General features: G+C 34.5%; 1 protein-coding gene across 2 annotated transcripts in view; it reads left to right on the forward strand.

Annotated features, from left to right (window-relative positions):
* LOC142342905 (argininosuccinate synthase-like) overlaps positions 1 to 22,424 on the forward strand; it is a 251,670-nt gene that overhangs the window by 212,870 nt on the left and 16,376 nt on the right. For both annotated transcript variants that reach the window (XM_075394567.1, XM_075394568.1), the window contains exon 5: positions 11,036 to 11,238. In XM_075394567.1, coding sequence (XP_075250682.1) covers positions 11,036 to 11,238 — 203 coding nt within the window. The remainder of the gene's footprint in view (positions 1 to 11,035; positions 11,239 to 22,424) is intronic.

Consider the following 22,424-nt stretch of genomic DNA (forward strand, 5'->3'; position numbering starts at 1 on the left):
TTTAATTGTTGTTCAAACTTTTTGAAAAGCCTGAAAATTTTGTTTAATTAAAAATTTTATATGAATGTTTTTGTAAGCTTATGTAAATGTCATTTAAAAGTTCTGTGTCTGGAATCTAATCAGATTAAAAAATCATCAATGTTCTTTCGGAGAAGGTTTGACTCACATCTCACCGTCCTTCAAACCAATTTTGGTTAAAGTTTCCAAATTTCTGTTATTTGAATCATTTCAGACATTTTTGGCTTTTTAAAATAATATCCGTCCAAAAAATGTGACTTTTTTTACCGTTCTCTATACCTAGAATTCTATTACCAGAAAAAGTTCTTCAGAATTTTGTTTTTTCCGCAAAGTGCTAGCCAAGCTGCTGCCTTTTGGCCAATATTTAAATTTTCCTTGTATTTCTGATCATTTTGCAAAGTTTCGGATAACTTGAAACGTGTTTATTGCGGCTGGTTTAATTTTCATTATTTTTTTCTAGAACGACCACTCAAATTAAGATAACTCATATCAAAATTTGAAACTCTGCAGATCTTTGAAAAGAAAAAGATCTCTGAATGTCTTTTAGAAATTGCTTAGCTCACATGCATAGATGAGTGAATGACGACCAATTGCTTATTATGATTTATGCAACTTTTTCATTAACTTTAAGATTAACGAAAAGATCAGATTCATCAAGTGTCGTCGATTGGTTTTCTTCGTTCCACCATTGATTTTGTCCTTTTCTAAAAAAATGCCAATGGAGACTGTTCCATATTGTTGTTAGGACTGCGAAAGATAACTAATTGATTTTGACAAGCAAAATGATTGATGAATTTTAATGATTTCAACAACTTCAGAAATTTTGAGCTCTGACTGTTATTGAACTCAACAACTCCTGAATTCTCGTTTTGTGAACTTATGAGTAAAAAATGTCAAATTTGATCCGAAATATCTCAGAAATGCGTTAATCATTTTCTTAGTTCTAGTCCGGTATATAATGAAGTCACGTATGGCACAATTGGCCGAAGAAAGGCGGATTTAAATTATCACCTTTTAATTACTTAATGTTTTAATTTTATTAATAGCCGCCGTCAGCCTCTCAAACGGCTATTATTTAGGCGCTCTCCTTTTTTACAATTCAAAGAATTTGAATTGTATTGGGGCGCTTTGTTTTTTTAAAGATACGTTCACACATTTTTCATTGACTTTGATCTTTCAAAACGGGATAAACAGGTGAAGCCCAGCGGGAATTAAGTTTTATTAGAGGTCCAAAGTGGGCTTTAGTAGTTCAATTGCTAAGAGTGGTACAGCTGATGGGATGGCCTTAATTTAAGGTTAAAAGGTCATTTTAAGGAGTTTTTTGGCTCAAAATGGTGCAATATTTCATGTTTTTTGTGATTTTTTTTTGTTTTGTTTGCTTAGGCTTAGGTTGTTTTTAAAAATTGACGAAGGCCTTTTGCGAGACAAAATTACTTGTAATGACCATTTTATGAGCTATATATTTTGGTACTACAAACACAAACACGCAAAATGATACTAATTCTTGCTATTTTTTTCAGGTTTTTTGAAAATTTTTTTAGACCTAGGTGTCAAGAAACCTCTCAAGTTTTTTTTGAAAATTTTTGTCACTTTTTGAGTTTTTCCTGCTTCAGTGGCCAGGGAATCTTCTTTAGGGTTTGATAGCATTGCATAGTTTCTAGTAATAATGAATTGGTTTTCAACATTTTAGTGTCTCGAATTTTAGCTTTTCGATAAAATCTGCAATTTTTTCCTGAAGTTTTTTTTTGTCAATTTTTGTCAAAACATTTGTCTTTTAATCAGTTTTCTTGCCTCAATCGCCAGGTAACCTCATCCAGGGTTTGATAGTATGTTATTAATTACTTGCTTGGGGGCAATTGAATGGTTTTCATTATTTTAAGAGAACGATTTTCTATTTTGAACTTTTCTCTAAAAATTGTTGCCTGTCGATCTTTGAGCAAATGAATTTTTTAAGGCATGGGTTTGGGTTACTGGATAGCCTCTAGAGACACAGAGTTGATTCTGAAGATACCAATATTACGGTTTTTAGCAACATTGCATTAAAGTTTGCAATTGATTTCGTTTTTTTTTTAATTTTTCGGTCATTTCGAGGTAATCGATCTTCAAGGGCCAGTTCTTGCACATATCATGCTGGAGCGATTTCAGAAACAAAAATTGGCTTTGAACATAGTTTTGAAATGGGTATATTTAAAGGGATCAAAATTTGCTTTAGGGGTAAAAGCTATGAGCATATTTTCGTTTAGTTTGTTTGATTGTTTTAGTTTCTCAACTTTTTGATGATTTTGTTTGTGTTTTGGCTGCCATTCTTCAATTGATCTGCTAGTCAGGCAGAGTACTTTTTCTTTAAATTCTTTGAATTGTATTTCAGGACTTGTCCTGCTATGTTTTTTTAATTCGCTTTACCTTTTGATCACGTTTTTCGTTTTGCATAAGTCACGATTTTCACGTTTGACTTCTGACTTTCTTAACTCATTGTTTCAACTGTATGGATTTTAAATTCTTTCAAGCTTTGATTTACGTTATTAAGTGAATACTGTCAATGTCAAAAGAGGAAAATAAAAAGAAACGGGATAAAGCCCGACCATTAAGTCTTTTTGAATTATGTTATCAAAGTTCATTAGAGCGATTGCTAGCTGATATTAGTATTAAGCTTAATACCCTTCAGATTAAAAGCTAAAGTAAGTATAGGTTTAGAATCTAACTGAAACTGCCCACTGAATTAGAACAATTTTTGAAGCTTATGAAAAAATTTTATTTCTATCTTCTGTTTTCTTTTTCTGTTTCAATCCCAATGTGCGTCTAGCGCGTCAACTGTGGCTATTTTCCGGCAATATGCGGACTATGTTTGAGTTTTTGTGCTGAATTAGATTATTTATACATTTTTTTCTGGCGATTAAACTGTAAATCCCCCGTAAGATAATTCTTGTCGTAAATTCTTGCAAATTCTGACCAGCAGTAGGTGGCTGAGAAGAAATTTCTAACGGTGTTTTTCTACATTAGGTTTTAATGTTTTTGTTGGAACGTCATTGAATTTTTGGCAATTGTTTTGTACTTTAATTACAATGTAGAAAGATCTGAAGCATTTTATTGTGTGGTTGCATTATCGTGTGGTTGCTTTATTTATCAATCACTCTGCTCAAAGTTCTTTTGAACAGAAGTTGATCAGCAGAACCGCCCAAATTGAGTATTGTCAATGTCGAAAAACGAAAACGGAAACAGCCCAAACGAAAACGGATAAAGCCCAATTTCAGATGCCCAGTAGTTGAACTTTGTTGTTATTAGTCTTTTTAGCCTCTCATTAAGAAACATGAGTGAAGTGAGCCTAACTATGAAATGCAACTCAAACCGTTTTTTCTTTTTCTTTGAGACCTTTTCCTCTTTAAATCACAATCGGGTCAAATTATTGTCGGCAGTCAGCCAAGAAAGATTTTGTCCAATTTGGTCATTTTTGAGACCAAAATTTTTGTTGAAACAACATGATAGGATGAAGCAAAGTTAAAATCATCAGTGGTAAAAAAAATCATTGGAATTTAACAGGACTGATGACAATTTTTAGAACCATTTTCTTAAAAATGATGTATTAATAGCGAATTCGGCAAAGATATTGAATCTTTTTTGAAACTGAATGCTAATCCAGCTTTTTGGATTTTCTACAAGTGCACATCTCTTCAATTGCATCTCTGTATCAGAAGTAAGGCAAAAAAACAACAGCTGTTTTGCCGTTTTTGCGGCTTTCACTACCACAAATTTTTGAGCTCTTACCAAAATTTTATGCAATAGCCTTTCCACAGCAGTTATTTGATGCATTGAATGCTGTCGCAAGTGAGTGATGCGGCAAATGTTCGAGCAGTTTCATGACTAATTTTGTCTTTGATGGACTGATTTCTCGCTGAACTTGTTCTGATCTTCTAAATTATTTTTTCATTAATAGCTGAGAAGCGATAGCGGCTATTATTGGGAACATCGTGGTTTTTCTTTTTAATTCGTCTCCATCGATGGTTCTTGCGATCATTGACATTTTCAATTTCAGTGACGTCTACTGCTTTGTGGTTAAAATTTGTGCGTGACGTCATTTGCTCTGCTTTTAGGTCAATTGCGTGACTTACGTCACTAAAAATGACTTCTGAACTGTACTCACCTAATAAACTTTAATTTTTTGAACCTTTCCTAGTTAAAGATCAATAGTGTGCATCTAAGTAATGTCAAACGTATATGCCCTAACTCTTGAGGTATAGAGTCTTGAGTTTTTGATTTCGAATATTAATTTTGAAAAAGCTCTTAGGGCTTTTTCGTTATAGAGCGTATGTGTCTCATAAAAATGACAGTCCGAATCTAACCCAAAAAGTCTAGTGGTCTATTAAAGGACGGGTGGTCAATATGTCTATCTTATTTTTTTAGTTGTTTCAATTCCATGGAAGGCCACAAGCGTCTATCGCGGCTATTTTCCGGCAATCTGCCGGCTATGTTCTTTGTTGTGATCTAATTGATTTCTATTGAGTGTCGAGAGGGTTGCATCAAAAATGATTCAAATCTATATAATGCTATAGGAAACTTTCACTGTCGTTTGGTACCATAGTATTCAGAAGTTTACGCTGTTAAATTACTTCTTTTGTGATAGCTGGTATTTTAGATTATTGACAGTAGGATGAAATCATAGAAAATATTTTGAAAAAACTACATTTCACTTCTTAAGAGTATCCTGATGTTAAAGCTAAAAATTTGGTCGGCTTTAACTCCGACCAAAGTTTTTGTTCTCATTAGTTCTCAAGATTTTGTTATCTGTAGTTCTCAAGAATCCTGATTATTTCTCTTTGCTTCCAAGATATTCTATAAAAAAACTGTAGATTATGGATTGTATTTGTTACAAGGGATTATATTTTTGTTTTTTGTCAACTCCGTTTTACTTGAATTGCTCTGTTGGAATTTTTTCGAGAGTTAACCTTAGATTATTTCGATGTATTGATCTCGCATTGACGACTATCTAACTCAATTATTTTAAATTTTCAAATGGTAAAATCGCACCTCTTATTTAGGGGCCTGTTTAATTGCTCTCAAACGAAATAATTATATTAGTCCTGGGGTCTTTTTATTCAATTTTTCACTTGAACGATATTTCGACTGACCCATTTCACTTTGCGTTCTCAAACACCAGATGAACATTTAGCGCCCGGAGGGCATTAAGGGCTCTTAGAGCCTCTCTTTTTTCTATACTCTAAGTCGGCAATTCAACTAATCTAATTTGCGAAGGGAAGACATAATCATAGTGCGAAGGGAGATTCATAAGAATTCGACCCCCCTCCCTCCACTTCATCCCCCGGCAATTACGCTAAATCTAGTACAGCTATCGTTTGAAAGCAATTCGCCCGACGTTAGTCGGTTATACATTTTTTTTAAACTATAGCTGCTGCGAAGCTGTAAACGGAGCGGAGCTATATTGTGGTGCTCTTGGTTTTTTGTTTGTCGTCTGGTGCTCTTTTTTGTTTTACATTTGTGCACACAACAAAGCTGACAAATCTTACCTCACTCAATAAGACAACTTTTGCGCTTTTAAACTGAAGTTTAATTTGCCTTAGTTTTAGGTCAAAGGAACTCATATGAGTAATAGTGGTCCCTAATGAAAAGCCTTCTGCGGAATGAATTTTAACAAGCGTAATTAATTTATCGCTGAATGTTTTTTACATTGCTTTTTGTCGGCGTTGATAACTTTTCAACGTATATCTGTATCTATTTCTATCTATTATACGGCACGCAAGTCTGTCCTTTGCTGCTATTCCGGCAATCGGCTATGTTCTTGAAATAGGTGTGATTTTAAATAAGTTCCGATTTTCTAGCAGCAAAGTTTTCCTGGATCCCTCCAGCTATTTTCTGCTCAAAAATGAAATTGTTGCTATTTAATAGTCCTGTCAGTTTCACAGCTCGCTATTATTGCGCGGCTATTTGAAGACTAATTTAGCCTAGAATCTTTTAAATTGCCGAAAAATTTGTTTCCATTTGATGAAATTTTAACTAAAGTTTAAAAGCTCAAAGAAAAAGTGACAGCTTCAACCATTTGGTGAAAGATAGCGAGAAAAAGATGTAAAAATTTCTGTTCACCGAGCAAGAATCTATTTCACGTGTGGCTTTTTCAAATCTTTTTAAATTTTTCTTTGAAGCGAAAAGTTATTTGTTAACAATTATATCTGTTAACAAGTGAATGTCAGTTTGTGATAATTTGTTGTTTTTTGAATTTATTGACCTTTGGATGCTATTAAGGTCTTAAAACATTGTAATGTTTTGAGATAATTTTTATCGACTTTTGAATTCTTTTGCAAGCTTTCAAAGTCCATGACAGTTTTTGAGTCACGTTTAGTCTTTGCCATGGTTTTGTGGTTGTCAGTTGTTCTTGAACAAAGTTTGAAGCAGTTATTGTAAACATGTGTCTTTTGTGAAGAGTTTTTGCTTGACCGTTTTTGCACTTGTTTCTTGAACATTATTTGACTTTAGTGACTTTTTCACGCTTGGGTTCTTCTTCTTTTGTGATGTAAGTCGCTCTCTGTTTGAAATGAAGTTTGTTGCTAATATAAAAGCTACTGTGTGCTGAATAGATTCAACGCGATTGCAGCTGAATGGTTAAGATGTTGGTGGTTAAGATGACTGGAGACCCGAGTTTTGAACCCCTTTGGGGTGAGAGTTTTGTTGCACCCATAAATTATTTCTAAGCTGCATTCTCTCTAAATTTAATTGCCCCGCATGTTGTTCGAGAGCAATTCGATAGACGCTATTCGATTGATTTTTGATATTTGATTTTGAACGGATTTGGTTTTCTCTTCGAAATTGGTTAAATGTGGTCAAATTTTGAACTCATTATTGAAGTTTTGTGCCTTTTCTTTTTGTATGGTTCGTTTGAAGACTTTGGCGCCCTTGGCATTGAATACAAACCTAATTGGCCATTTAACTTTTTGAGTGAATAGTTGATAAATATAATAGCTTGACATCTTTTTCTCGCACTTTCTTGATGTAGGCGCAAAACCTACTCTGATAGCTCTCATTGGTTTGAGAGATAAGTGAACTTATTTATGGCCTCCACTTTACTGCTAATGTTTTATGTACTTATGTTTTATGTACCATTAGTTTTAACAAAAATTGTTATTTTTGATATTTGTTTAATTTTGCTATTTCTTAAGTATTGTTATATAATCACAATAATGACAGGCCGTGTTGGCATTGAAAAGAGTCCCAATCAAACTTACATAAAGGTTTGAGTCATGTTTTTTGTGTTAAGTGGCTTCAAGAACCTTTTTATGGAATATTTGCGTTGTCTGACCCATTTGACTTTTCGTCTTCAAAAACGGGATAAAGAGGTGAATAGATCAACCCCCCCCCCCAATCCCCACGCCTGCACATCCTTCAGGCCGTAAAGAAGTTGTCGCGTGCACCCCCACCCCGCTGCGGCCACTTCAATTGAGCTAACGCTAGCCTCACTAAACCGTAGCTAGTTGCTGAACTAAACCGTAGCTAGCTACTGACGAAGCCAACCGCTGGCTGGTCGTTTGAGAGCAATTCGCGCGATGTTAATCGGTTATGTTTTTGTAGTTGTTAGTTTTTCTGATTATACTCTCATTTATGAGAAATCCCATGCACGTTCTTGTAAAGTGAACATTACTCTATATTGGTTTTATGTTCTAATTGATCTTTTTATCACTTCGACAGTTTTCATATTTGTTAGTTTTTGATACTACACAATGTGTTTTTTTGTTGTTGAATTTTCTCCTTGTCCTTTTAATTACGGGTCCCATTAATGTTCAATTGAGACCCATATGAACATTTATAATCCTTTCAGTCGACAGCTAATAACATTAATGAGTTCAATGCTGAGTGATTTCGTAAATTGTTTATAAATGTTGGAGTTTTGTCCGTATTTGTTATGTTATATGACTTAGTTGAACCAACGACGGGTCCCATGACTTCCTAAGAAGTTATAAGATTGCAACAAGTATTTTTTGTTAAATGCTAGTTTTTTAAAACCTGACTTTCGATATTATTTGTCTTTAATTAATTCCTCGGATTTTACCTCTGACACCCTTTTTTTCATTTTTTTGACGACAAGTTACCTAGTCGCACTAGAGAAAGGTGCCGTACTCTTTCTGAAAAATGAAGTGAAGTGATTGAAAAGTGAAATGGTGTTGAGTAGATTTTATGTGATTCTTTTTGGCTTGGTTTTTAAGTATTTTCAATTGCTCTCAAACGAATTTTGCTTGACTCTTTTGCGCTTTTGTTCTGGAATGTTCTTTGAATTCTTGAATGACTGTTTGACACTTTAATGCTTCATTTTTGAGTGATCTTAGTTGCTCTCAATCTGAAATAAATTTAGTTGGTTAAAGGGATTGTGACTGAATAGAGATCAAAGCTTTTATTGCTGAGTTGTTAAGATGTCAGGATGCCAACTTGATTTCCAGGTTTGAAACTCAACGGAGAAATTTTTTTGCACCCCTAAAACATTTCTAAGCGACTCCTCTTTATTAAATTGCGTCCGATTGTCGTTCGGGGGTAGCTCTTCCGACTTCAGTCGCTTTGTTTGAAAATATTAATTACGGCAAAAATTCAATATCTATTTAAGCATCGGGGTTGAAACCTGACCTGGACCTCCAGGTTGGTAGCCTGACATCTTAACCACCCAGCTACAAATATTCTGATTCGCTTTCGCCGTAATGCCAAGGCGACAAGGCATTTTATTTCTTTTATTAGTTTCAGTTTTTATCAAAATTTACTCAAATCAATTACTTTCAATCAGGATTTGAATTTTTGAAAGTTGCCTATCTCCTCCTCCTCCTTTTGTAGACAATTAACCTAACGAAAATTGTAGATGAACAGGGTCGGAACATTATGTGCAAAAGCACGTACCAAGCCTCCTTTCTTGTGGCTCGATATAAATATGTTCACTGGTGTATGTTTTTGTGGTATATGAATGTTTAAGATGTCATTATACATGTATGAGTATTAAGAGATAAGTGTCCGCTGCAAAAATCCCAGATAAACAACAGATTTGTTCTGATCAATCCTCGGTTTAACTCTTGCATTCCAGAAGAGCAATTTTAAACGTTTGTCAATGAACTTAATTTTAAAGGTTCGCCAATGAACGTGATGACCTATTTTTTAAGCTCTGGCTTTCTAATGACGCAATTTTGGAGGATTGGAAACTTGCCTAGTGTTACAGCTTAGCAGATGTTTTGTTCAATATCAAAATTGCGAATTTAAGCCTTTCGCTTGCTGCTACTGGTTCTGCTCTTCTAATCTGCACGATCAACAGATGCGAGTGTGAATACTGTTTTGCTAAAAATTTTCCATTCTTAAAGAAATCTTAGGTGCCCAGTTGGCTCGAGAAATTTGTAATAACAATCGACAAGTCATTGCGAAAAGCAAAACAGTAATCACTTCAGCCTTGTAGTTTCCAATATTCTGCAATATTCCCTAAGTTTTTTTCGTATTTCAAACTTTGCAAATTTGCTATAAGAGACTATTTGGATCCTTCCATGCCGACACATTTACCGACCCTCCTTGTTTGCTTTTATGGGACTTTCATCCAGCTTTCAAGTGTGGCGGTTTTGGTCGTGTGGCGGATCTGTGCTTTTGTATGTGAGCTTTTGGCTATGTGTCACATGTTTATTTGTTTCCAACTGACTTTTTTGAATAGGTTTTGTTCGACCAGGAACCTTGGACTAGTGGATAAAATTTTGTTTCTTAACGCTCTAATTCGATTTAGAAGCTACTGGACTGCTTGTTTATTGTTTGAGAAATAAAACAGCCGCCGTTTTGTTTCGCTTTGCAAGTTACGCATGATCATGACATGGAATGATGCAACACAATTCTTAGTTTTTATTATAAAGACGAAACTAACGCTACTATCTGTTAGAATCACGTGAATGTCCTCCGATTTCAAAATGTCCTCTAAATTTGATATTGTTTGATTAGTTCTAAATACTATCAATCAGAAAATATAAACGAGTTTCTAGACGAAGGACAGGTGTTTTGCTCAAGCTTTCTTGATATAAATAATGAATATGGTGCCTTTTTGCTATGAAAATTGAACTCAGAATTTATAATCAAATTTCTTAATTAGTTGCCTTTTTGTGCAATTGATATTAGTCATTTTTTTTCTGAGACTGATGTTATCTCTGTAGCTATTGTAAGATCTTTCTGGCGCTTTGCAGTGCTGTTAGCTAGCTGTATATGAAAAGCAGTAGGCTTATTAGCTCTGATTAATTTAATTTCCCCTTCCATTTGTGGGACCGTCTCCCCTGAGACAGATCTCACTCCCGAATTTAGTGAAATTGGACGTTTCCAATTAAGTCACGAGTGTAGTTAAATGTGTTCATCTCTCCCCAAAATGCCACTCGGTATGAACACTTGAGTTTGTTCACGTGGTTGACTAGGTATGCCTAATTTGCATATCTAATTTAACAACCAATTTAAATTCTGATTAGATTCTTCTTTTCCCGAGAAGGCAGGCCGAGATTTACTGGCTGAGATTACAATTTACGGCCAGTTGGGAAAAAATTCTCCCTCCTTGTGGTACTTGAGAACAATCGTAAGCAATGAGTTGTAGCTCCGTTAGATGAAGTGGTGATCATAAATGGTGCATAAAATTCCGTGATTGCTGTTTTTGATGTTCAATGCACAACTCTTCAAGACCGGTTGCTTCTCGTGTAACATTTTCACCAGACTTTTTGACCATTTGTGCTCGAATTATTTGATTAACTAGATGGAAAACAATTAAAAAAAAGAACGCTAGAAGTTCTGAATGGTTTTAGATAATTTTTAATTGATATAAACTTTAAAAGTTCATAAATTTCAAAATGGTAATTGGCCAAGAAAAGAGTTGTGTCAAGAGTTTCACATTTCGTCGATATACAACTTAAGCTGTGTAGCCTAAGAGCGAATGTATTTTGCAAAGTTATAATAGAAGAGTAATTGCGTGATCATGACTACGAATACTCATGCTTTTCGTCCAAAACCGACTTGCTTGTATATGTTGTTTTAGGGTAATGACCAGAACAGGTTTGAACTGGCAGCATATGCCCTGAACCCAGACGTGAAAGTGATTGCCCCGTGGAGAATGCCAGAATTCTTCAACCGATTCCAGGGCAGACCAGACCTGCTCAAATACGCAGCCGAGAAGGGTATCCCGGTTGATGCTACACCCAGTGAGCCCTACTCCATCGATGACAATCTCATGCATATTAGGTACGTGTACTCAATTTTGAAAAAGAAATTTTTTGTTCCGACCCTCTTAGTGGGGGGGGGGGGGGGGGACTATATAGTGAGCTGGATTTTTTTGCTCTGTCAATTTTCGGCGATCGATATATTCATCGTGCAGAGCTGTGAATGATATTATTATAAAGCCCTGCAGTGTAGAATATATAGTTAAAAAGATTTTTCCCCAGGCGTTATGGAGGTTTGAAGTTACGTGAAAATTTGCCTGATTTCCGGTGTTTTTTTCATCTTCCGTAATTATTGCTCAATTTTGCTAATTTTTTGACGATTGACATTTTTATCGTAGAGAGTAGTGGGCGGAATCATTATAGAACTCATTAAGCGTAGAATAATAAATTAAAGAGTTTTTTTTATAGCTGTGAAGCTGTAAGCTGAGCGGAGCTATATTGCGGTGCTCTTGGTTTTTTTGTAGCTGCGAAGCTGTAAGCTGGACGGAGCTTTATTGCGGTGTTCTTGGTTTTACAATTCAAAGATTTTTCAATTCAAAGAATTTGAATTGTATTGGGGCGATGTCTTTTTTTTAAGATCTGTTTGCACGTTTTCATAATTTTTGATGTCAAATTGGACTAGTGATTTTGGTCACGCCGAAACAGGAAGTGGAGTGAAAAAGCGAGTGGTTTTGAGGCGTGAAATTTTTAAACTCTAATTTTAAAGTAGAGTGAGAAAACGGTGTTTGAACAAAAATTCGCTCTCTCGCTAGTGGTTTTTTGTTCACATGCGGCAATTTCACTTTAATTTTTACAGTTTTTTCCACTTTTTTGTATCGGGTTTGTTTCTATATGGTTATCGCAATCCATTCATAAGTCATTCTAGGCCATTTTTTTTACCGGATTTTTTAGTGGTTTTCCCAATTCACTCTTAGTCCATTCTAGGTCTAGTTTTCGCTAATTCAATCAAAAATCTCTGAATTGTACGTCAGGACTTGTCCGGCTTTGTTTTTTTCGTCGTCTAACGCTCTTTTTCGTTTTATATTTGTTCACACAGCAAAGCTGAAGTCTTCTTCCGCTGAATTTTCTGCATGACTTCTTCCTCTAATTAACGGCATTTGCGCGCGTGACGTCATTTCTCTCTCTCTCTCTCCCCCTCTAGCAAAGGTTTTTTGCGTGATTAGATTTTGATCATAAGTGACTCACCTCACTCAATAAAATGACTTTTCCACTTTAAAATTTAAGTTTATTTTGAATTAGTTTAAGGTCAAAGGAACTCATATATGAAATAAAGGTCCATAATGAAAAGGATTCTGCGCAATGAATTTTAACAAGCTTTATTAATTTATCGCTGGATTTTTTTACATAGCTTTTTGAGCGGCGTCAATAGCTTTTCAACTTATATCTGTAACTTTCTATCTCTATCATACGGCACGCAATTCTATTCTTTCGCAGCTATTCCGTTAATCTGCCGGCTATGTTCTTGAATTTCTACCTCTTCGGAGTGTTATCGAGGTTTAAGTTGTTCTGAACATTTTAACTGTTTGTTCACTTTCTCAAAACGTTTTGTCAAAATTTTGTTAATTTGTTCTGGAACCAAGTTTGAAGTAATTATTGTTAACGGAAAATTCTATTAATAATAACTTTTCTTAATATCACTAAAAACAAGTTGATTCGCGTTTTGTTTTTTGAGGCTTAAACTAATTTGATGGGTCGCTGTTTTCAGAATTATTACTTGTTTTAGTAGAATGTATCGTGATTTTTTTTTGTTTTCGGCCTCTTTTTTGTTGTTTTGTCTTATTGGGTCGTTTTTCTGACAGATCCCATCAATATACTAGCAAATTAGAACTGAATTATTTTTAGTAATTTCAGTTTTCATCTGTCAATCATCAATCAGGCTTTGATATGTTTTCGCAATTTAACGCCATTAATTTTCAATGAGAAAGATAGTTTTCTAAGTTTTCCGCTTTTCGTTTTTAATATAGCGTATGTAAGTTCATATGTTTTACCCACTGACAAAAGTAGTTGGTATTGTAAAGATTTTACTAGTCAAGTCATTATTTTATTCATTTCCTTGTTGCAATTCGCGACCGGTCCTGCCTTTTTACTTTTAATTTTGCATCGTCCTCCTGAATTAATGTTCACGTCTTCTCAGCAAGCAACAATCTAGATACTTATTAAGCAGGATTTTTCAAAGACATCATTTTTTGGATTTGCAATAGATTTGGAATTCAGAATATAGTTTGGCAAAATTAGGCGTTTACGCGATAATTTTTCGCTGCTTGTGAAATATATCAGTTGATTTCTTTTTGTTCAACCATATTTTTATTCAGTATAATTTTTGTCCATTCTGGTGAAATGAAAAATTGACCTCAAAGGTATACACATCTGTCTGTAGGTGAGAATCCATCATGTAATATTGAGGATCCAATACCCTGTTTTATTTTGAAAGTTTTCTTTGTACTTCATAGAAAAGGTAATTTAGCCATGATTTTCAATGAGCAGGATCGGAAATTTTATTCCAACGCAAAATTGCGGAGTTTTCTCGTACACAAATTTTTGATAACAAGGTCTATTGGTGATATGCGTTTGCTGATAATTTTCCAACCTTTAATATTCCAACGGAGTTCTTAAAATTGAAAAAAATATAAGCTGTTGGTCCTACATGTACATCCTACATTTGCACTCAACGTTTTAATAATTGAAACAGTTCCTTATTTTGAATAATTCTGAACAATTTCATTGCTAAAAAATTTTGAACCAGTTTTTGTATAATTTAATATCCGTAAATTAGGGGTTGATTTATGATGAAATATCTATTATTCGTTGTGGTGAAACATAAAATTTATATAGGGCATTATTGTTTTAACGGTGAAATTGAAAAGTTGCAAGAATCTTCGAAGATTTTGAAGTCACTTGTAAGTTTCGAAGCTAATTGGCAGTTTGACTTACGCATAAGTTGCTCGAACTCATAAAATCTGATATTTAAGCGTTTGTTTCAGAGAAAATATAAAACGCCCTTCCATATAAATTCAAAATATTGAAGCAAAATCTTTTCTCAAGTCTTAAATTCTTGAACAACCAAGGCACAGACCAATAGAGACAAATGCTGCCATTTCATTGCAAGGTTTGTCTTCAGACATGCAATTGTTTTGTTGAAAGGGGTAGACTTCTAAATACAGTTATACCAGTCAACTTCATAGCTCCTCTGTCCTGTTTTTGGTTTAAATATATCAGCTGATTTCTTTTTGTTCAACCGTATTTTTATTTATTATAATTTTTGGCCATTCTGGTGAAATAAAAGATTGACCTCAATGGTATACACATCTGTCTGTAGGTGAGATTTCATCATGTAGTATTGAGGATCCAATACCCTGTTTTATATTGAAAGTTTTCTTTGTACTTCATAGAAAAAATAATTAAGTCATGAATTTCAATGAGCCGGATCGGAAATTTTGTTCTAACGCAAAATTTTGTTCTTATTTATGATGAAATATCTATTATTCGTCGTGGTGAAACATAAAATATATATATGGAATTTTTGTTTTAACGGTGAAATTGAAAAGTTGCAAGAATCTTCAAAGATTTTGAAGTCACTTGGAAATTTTGCAGCTAATTGGCAGTGTGACTTACGCATAAGTTGCTCAAACTCATAAAATTTGATATTGAAGCGTTTGTTTCAGAGGAAATATAAAGCGCCCTTCCAAATAAATTCAAAATATTGAAATAAAATCTTTTCTCTTGAATTCTTGAACAACAAGTCTTAAATTCTTGAACAACCAAGGCACAGTCCAATGGAGACAAATGCTGCCATTTCATTGCAAGGTTTGTTTTCAGACATGCAATTGTTTTGATGAAAGGGGTAGACTTCTAAATACAATTATAATGGTCAATTTCATAGTTCCTCTGTCTTCTTTAAATAACCTGACCTGTATTTGGCAAAAAGCAATCTTTTATTTTTCACAAAAATGGGCGGTGTCTCAGTTAATCAAGCCGCGATCAACAGTCGCTTTTCCGCATTTGCGGGCTGAAAACAAACCACACTAACAACACAACCAAAGGGATTAAAAGCTGTTGGTAGTGATTAATTCCGGGTCGTAAAAAGCACATTACAGCCCGTATAAAGTCAGAGAGAGAACATTTATTTGCTGGGGATTTCACTTAATCAGTCTTGCACAACACTGCCTCGTAAGATGATTAGTTTTGAATGCTTTCAAGCTACGTCATCAACGCTGTTGGAGCTCCAAAAGGCTGAATGGAACGTGAACAGAAATTAGGAAAAAATAATTATATACAGCGTCACCAAAAAGTGGTCACATGTTTTTGTGAGCGTATTCGGTTGAAAGATTAAGAAAAACAATTTGTTTACCGTTTTGTTTGCGGGAGACCGGTGCCTTTTGTTTAGATCAAAAGTGGCAATTAGGAAAAGATCAGCTTATTAGGCAGATTAACTCCTTTGAACATCTGAGTTGGGTCTTTGAATACAAACTGGGCAGGAAAAGGCAAATTGCGTGCTTTGTTTTTGAATAGGCTGAAGCAAAGTAGACAAAACGCTAATCTATCGTCTCCTGACTTCGCTTAATAGTTTAGAAATCTTTTAGTTCTTTCAAAGGAGCGCCATCTTTGTGTTGGTAATGTGCCTTGAGTTAACAAACTAATGCATCAAGTTCCAATTTATTTTGAAAATTGTGTTTTCAATTGTTTATTAATTGCTATCCAACGAGGTTTGAAGCACTTATTGTAGTCGTGTTTTTAATGCAAAATGTTTAACCGTTTTTAAATGACTTTTTTTGAACTTGACTTTTTCTATTTTCGTCATCTAAAATTGCTCTCTCATTCACAAGTTGCTGAAATCAAATGGTTGTCTTTTGCTACTAAAAGTCAATTGAAGAATTCGCCGAAACTGGTTTCATCTTTCCTGTTTAAATTTAAATAAAGTTCACTTCATGGCTGTTTGTGCACACGGGTTTTTCTCCAGCTTCATTTTTTCTGCAGTGTTTCCCTGTTGGAATTGTAAGGTTCTCCTAAAGAAATTTTCTTCTTCTTGAAATTTTTAATGCAAATGATATGTGGGATGCTCTTATTTAGAATCAGCAGTGGTAACTTTCTCCAAGGAGTTTTTGTTTTTAGTGCGATGTGAAAACTGCTGCGAAGACTATAAAAACTCAGATTGAAGTTCTTAAATTGACTATATTTCCAAGGACCTTGTTTTCGATTTCATCGTCTTGAATAATTATGTCCACTCTCTTTGTGGAAGCAAAGTATTGGACTTAATTGAGATATTAGCTACTATAATTTTAATCTATTTTATAATATTTATCGGACCATTAATTAATAGCTATCGCTTTACCTTATGATCTGTAAAGTCTTTTTATGAGTAATGAAAATGAATATTTTCATGCAGCTTTAGACTAATTTAAAACGTGCTTCAACTTTTGCATGTTTTCATGATTGTTCGAGAGAGCATTTGAGAATTAATTGATTTTACTTTGAGCTGTGATGCTTAAGAGACGTATTTTATTTCGTCTGTACATCAATCAGTCGGTTGTTTTTTTTTCAGAATATGAACTTTGGATCATTGAAACATTATTGGTAAGGGACTTGTACAGCGATAGCTTTGAAAGTTAAAACCAAAGGCCTTAAGAAGATAAGCTACAATTGAGCGCAGCAATAAAGGCATTCAATCTACCCAATTTTATCTGCTTAAATCTTGAAAGCGAATCTTATCTCCCTACCCTGCGTGGCCCTAATTTGGTAACCTTTTTTCTCGCCCTGTTGGGCTGAAAGAGCTTTCGCTTCCTTTATCAAACAGAGAGGGAAGTTAAGGCTGCGTGGCGTCTTCCAATCTTTGAATCTTATCATCTCTGCCTCCACGTGAAATGAAATCACGCCTAGTCAATGCTAACTTCACAATTTGTTCATGTTTTTTCTCCTACGTAACTTGGGTTGTGCTAACTCGAAGCCTCAGTTCGTTGTTGAGGTTTACTGAATATAGAAGTGCAATGAGTTGACTATCTAGTGTTCAGGTATCATGAGTTGACTATCTAGTGTTCATAATTGATTGTGGTCTTTTTTGACCATCCGGGTTGATGGTCATACGAAATTTTAGGTGAATGTACAATGACATATCATTCCTTGATACGAGTTGTGAAGCCGTGTTTTTCTTTCAGTTTTACTTTTTACTCAATCGGGTTTTTCTGCAGGCTCTGAATTCGTCCTTTAAGAGGTGACTAAACTTTTTTTGACAAATTACCGCAACCAATTTTTGTTCCAAACATTTAAATTAATAATATAACTGAAAGGTTAAAATTTAAATGCCTTCAGAATAAACAGAATTATATAGAAATAATAAAGATTATACATCAATCTACTATTGCACTTTTGGTTATTGATTCATATTACCCATTAAGATGTTCGTTCCTTTATGTAAAAATGGAAACCGATTGATATTTATTGTCTCTATAGTATACTGTCATTCTGACATTGCAAGAACTCTTGAAATTCGTTTGAAAAGTAGTTTTTCTTTATCGCTCTTACATTAAAAACTAACTAATACAACTTTTGCATGCTCATCAAAATAAAAGTTCCTTTATTCTGCTTAGTATGCTTTTGCGTTCTTATTATCAGTGGTTTTGTCAGTTTAATCTTTTGTAATTTTGGTTGGTTTGCACTTCTTTTAAAGGTTTCAGATGTACCTCGCTGACTCAATTCTATGTGAAGTTTCATCAGAATCAACTTCGAAGTAATTAATTCAGCTGTTAGGAGGGTGATTTAAGAATATCACGGCAATGAACATACATACTTACGACGCAACTAACACACTTTTATGTCCCAATTAATCTGTCCATTTATACGCTATATATTCCTTGCTAACAATGTTATAACAATGGAAACTCCACTGAATGAAAGGTAAGCGAGCACTGAGGATTTGAAAAATTGTAGTCTTCTTTCCAAAGGTATATGATTTTTTACCAGATATAGTGAGCGAATAGCAGCCGCCATTTTTCTTAGAACTACGTTTAGAATTACTGAAAATGACAATTTGGTGTCAAGGTGTATCTCTAATTAACGACAGCCCTCATCAGATTTTCCCATTTAAAGTAACTTTCGGTTCTAATTCATCTCTGGTAGAGAAAAAACTAGCTTTGTTTTATAAGTTTTTAAAGTTGATTTTACTTCAAGTACATGAGTGTCTCCAGTAAAATACTTTCAATTTTGCTTGCAGTTTTTTCTCCTGTTTCGTATCCTTATAATTTACTAGTGCCGTCTGCAAATTGTACAGTCTCATTTAAGTTTGATTTTTTTTTGCGAGAAATTGTTCACTTATAAAAGAAAAATTAATGGTCCTATAACAGTGCCTCGCGGCACGCCATGACTAACAGAATTTTTCAGACATCCGGGAGATTGTAACGCACTGTTACGTTTTCCTGAAAAGATTAATGAATTACCTCTTCGCCTTTTCAGAAAGATTTTTGTGCGAGGTTGAATTGAATGCTTTTGCAAGGTCTAAGAGAGTTGCTGCGGTGTTTTTTCCGTTTTCCATGTTTTCTATTACTGTCTTAGTGAAAAACAACACTGCATCTGTTAGCAATGTTTTGTTGGATTCCAAACTAATTGTTCTCATTGATGTAATTCATCATTTTCGTTAGCACTAGTTTCTAGAAAAATTTAGCGAATGTTGGTAAGACCGATGTTGGTCGATAGTTGCTTATTTGTGTAGTTGAACCTTTTTAAAGAATTGGTGACATGCGTGTATTAGAATACTTGGAAAAATACTCTTTTGAATGTTATCAATAAATTTTAAATGCCTATTTGTGCCAGTTGCATGTTTTCCTGTTTTTAGAGCCCACGCATTGACATCCTTGACCCGGCGATTTAGTGTTGTCTAAGTTGTCAATGGCTTGACTCTAAAGTTGCATTTTTCAGATAGTTCTCGAGGTTTTGTATATTTAGAGGAACAATATCACCATAATGGTCGCCCATTTCCCCAATCCTTGTACTGGAGGCATTGCAATCTGTTTCAATTTCAAACACGTTAACACCTGTTTTGTGGTTTCCTAATTTTTTATTGATGATATTTTATTTCTGCTTAAATGTCCGATCGCTCAAAAAATCAGGAGGGTATTTTTACCGTGCCTCATCTAGTCTTCAATTCACTAGGTTACGGCATTTTTTGAACTATTGGAAAATTACATAGGTTTCAGAGACTTTGTATTGATTTTGCAAATGATATTCGGCTAATAATTTTTGGGTTCTGATCTGCACAGATTTTTATGGGTGCATGTTGTTCAAGTACAATTTCAAAATTCATTAAATTTGTGAACATTCCATTGCAATTTTCATATTGGTACATAGTACGGCAATCCGCAACAGCCAAATCCCTATTGAGTTTTGCCCCCGAAAAACATTTCCTGTTTCTTTTTAAACAATAACCATCTTCGTTTCTCTCAATGAAATATAGTTTACTCTGATAAAATATGATCTTATGGTCAACAGCAATTGGAGGTGATCAAATTTTTTGTCCTACGATTTGATTTTTTGACAAAGCAGTGATCGATACGCAATCAATTGGTTTTGCTGATGCGTGTAGAAGTGTTCTTATTTGTAGCGTTTGATGCCGGACATGTAAAAGTATCAAGCATTCCTTTCTCTTTTCGTTGATTTGGTCAGAATTGTAGTGACCAATTAGAAGAGTATTGTCTGTTATTGAATTTGCAGTAGATACTAAAGCATTTTTAATTGGATTGTACGAACTGTTCACCAAACATTTATTTTTCAGAGGTTCATGAATTTCAAGCCACATTCATTCAAAGATACTGGTGTTAGCGATCTCAAATTCTTTCCATCGTTTAACATTGAAGTGTTTAGGAATCCAAATTCCAGCATCACAACTTCTCTGTATTCCAGTTTGTTTTGAGCGAGCGTTTTGTAAGAAAAGATTTTCTTTGCTAATATTGACATAAGTGTCTTGCTGTTCGGTAATCCAAGTTTCAATTACTATAAAGATTTTTTTGAATCTATTTAATGAAGTAAATGCTCCGAACTTTTTTAAATGCTACGCCCAATATTAAAAAAATGTTCAAACACAACTCTGTGATGGATCGAGTACTTTGTGAAAAATCGAAGACTTGGAAGTTTTGATGGGAACAGGATTTTCTTCAACATCACCGCAAAGTAGATGTTTTTCCTTTTGATTTATACGTTGTCCAAACATTTCATATTTTTGTATTCAGTTTTTTGTTCGAAGATTTGGCAAACCATGGCGGCTTAAAGTAGATAGTTACAATATTTTTTACCCAGAGGTTGATTTCGTTGCAGCCAACACAAGCCATTGCGTCTGTATTTTTTAACCACCTGAAGTAATCAGTAGTTCATTTGTTGTCTTCGAGTCTAAGTTAGCATTTTTGTCGCCTGTGCTTCCACCACTTATTTTTAGTACCAAAATCGGTTGCAATTACCGCAAATTCGTTGCAAATGGTATTGAAAAACGTTGCAAATGATGGCGAAAAACTTTGCAAATGATAGTAGAAAACCGTTGCAAATGATAGTGAAAAAAGTTGCAAGTGATAGTGAAAAACGTTGCAAATGATAGCGAAATCCTTTTCAAAAGAATGCCAAGCCGCTGACTGTACATTTGCATCGATTGTTGTTTTTCGGTTGGATTTGTTGAAAGCCATTAAAAAGCCTTGATAGATGACGCTGCGTTTAATTTATGAAACAAAGCGTGTATCAATTACACTGTCGCTTTCTGTTTATACGGTGGTAAAATTTAACTTCATTTGATACAGACGTCTTATAAACAGATCATGCCCGCGTGGTCAGTTAAGGGTTCGCTTGAAAGTACATGTTATTACTCGCTCTAAAACAATATTTGTAGCAATTAATCAGGTTGGCTCGGTCTTTTTATTCAATTTTTTGCTCGAGAGACTTTTACGAGGCCGTAGTCGGCTCATGCATATTGAATTTGTCTGCTTCGAGTTTTTTGTGCGCTCTTTTCTTGATGTCTGGATCAGTTAAAAGTAAAGGCAAAAGCTAAAGGCGAGGTCCTCATTAAAAGACAGTGCCCGGAATGTGTGGTTCTAATTTGATAAAGAAAACTAATTAATTGCTCTGAAATGAAGTTAGAAAATATTTTGCGGTCTTTTTTTGCGATTTTTCGCTTGACCTTTTTTTCTGACCCTTCGGACTTTTCGTCCTCAAAAACGGGATAAACTTTCAGCAAAAAAGTGCCAAAGTCAAAAGGCATCAGTTAAAACACGTAACGAATAAAAAATGGTTGCTTCACAAGAATTTGGATGGGACCTGCCACAAATAAGACTAATTTACAAGTTGGCAAAAAGAATAACTAAACGGACAAAGTTCAAAAATACACTGATATTTTTGAAAACAATTGTATTTGAAGTCACTAAAAACATAAGATGTCAACTGAAGGTATTAAATAAGTTCACTTATCCCTCTTAGGAATGTAGGAGGCCATTGAGACCTTTCATTATTCAGATTGATTGTCCTACGAGTACAAAAAGAACGACAAATCAAGTGAAAATCAAATCGAAACATTAAATATGCTTAGCTGGGCTTCTTTTCAACACAGTGGGACCTGTCGTCAATGTGATAATGTGACATCATACCAGAATATAACCACATATATCGGCAAAAATCCAAAAATCACAGTTTTTAAACTCGTTGTTTCACAACATTCTTATTAACTTGAAGTCATATAAAACCAATAGAAATGGTCAACAGAATAAATGTTGTGTTGCTACGAAGAGTATAAGAACTGCCAGTAATTAAACTGATCTACAAGTTGACCAAAATAAGATAAAGAAATTGGCAAAGTTCAAAAGTTCCACTGATGTTTTTTAAAACGAAAATTCTAAATCATGAGAAACCTTAGCTATCAAGGGTAAGCATCGGAAAAGTTCACTTATAATTCATTCGATTATATCAAGATTAAGAAGCCAGTGATTAATGAGCCTAAGACATAAGACTATAAAGTACATTAATTGCTGGCAAAATTCATTGAAAGCTTACGAAACATTGTCAAAGCCATGGAAGCCTTGAGTTTTTGTCTGAAGCCGTTATTTAACTTCATTTCGCCTCAGTTGAAGATAGAGCGGATCTGTCATTAATTAAGCCTTAATACCAATAGAAATGGTCAACAGAATAAATGTTGTGTTGCTACGAAGAGTATAAGAACTGCCAGTAATTAAACTGATCTACAAGTTGACC

The sequence above is a fragment of the Convolutriloba macropyga genome, chromosome 7 (assembly GCF_964194025.1).
Source record: "Convolutriloba macropyga chromosome 7, txConMacr16.3, whole genome shotgun sequence".
NCBI classification, from domain to species: domain Eukaryota; kingdom Metazoa; phylum Xenacoelomorpha; order Acoela; family Convolutidae; genus Convolutriloba; species Convolutriloba macropyga.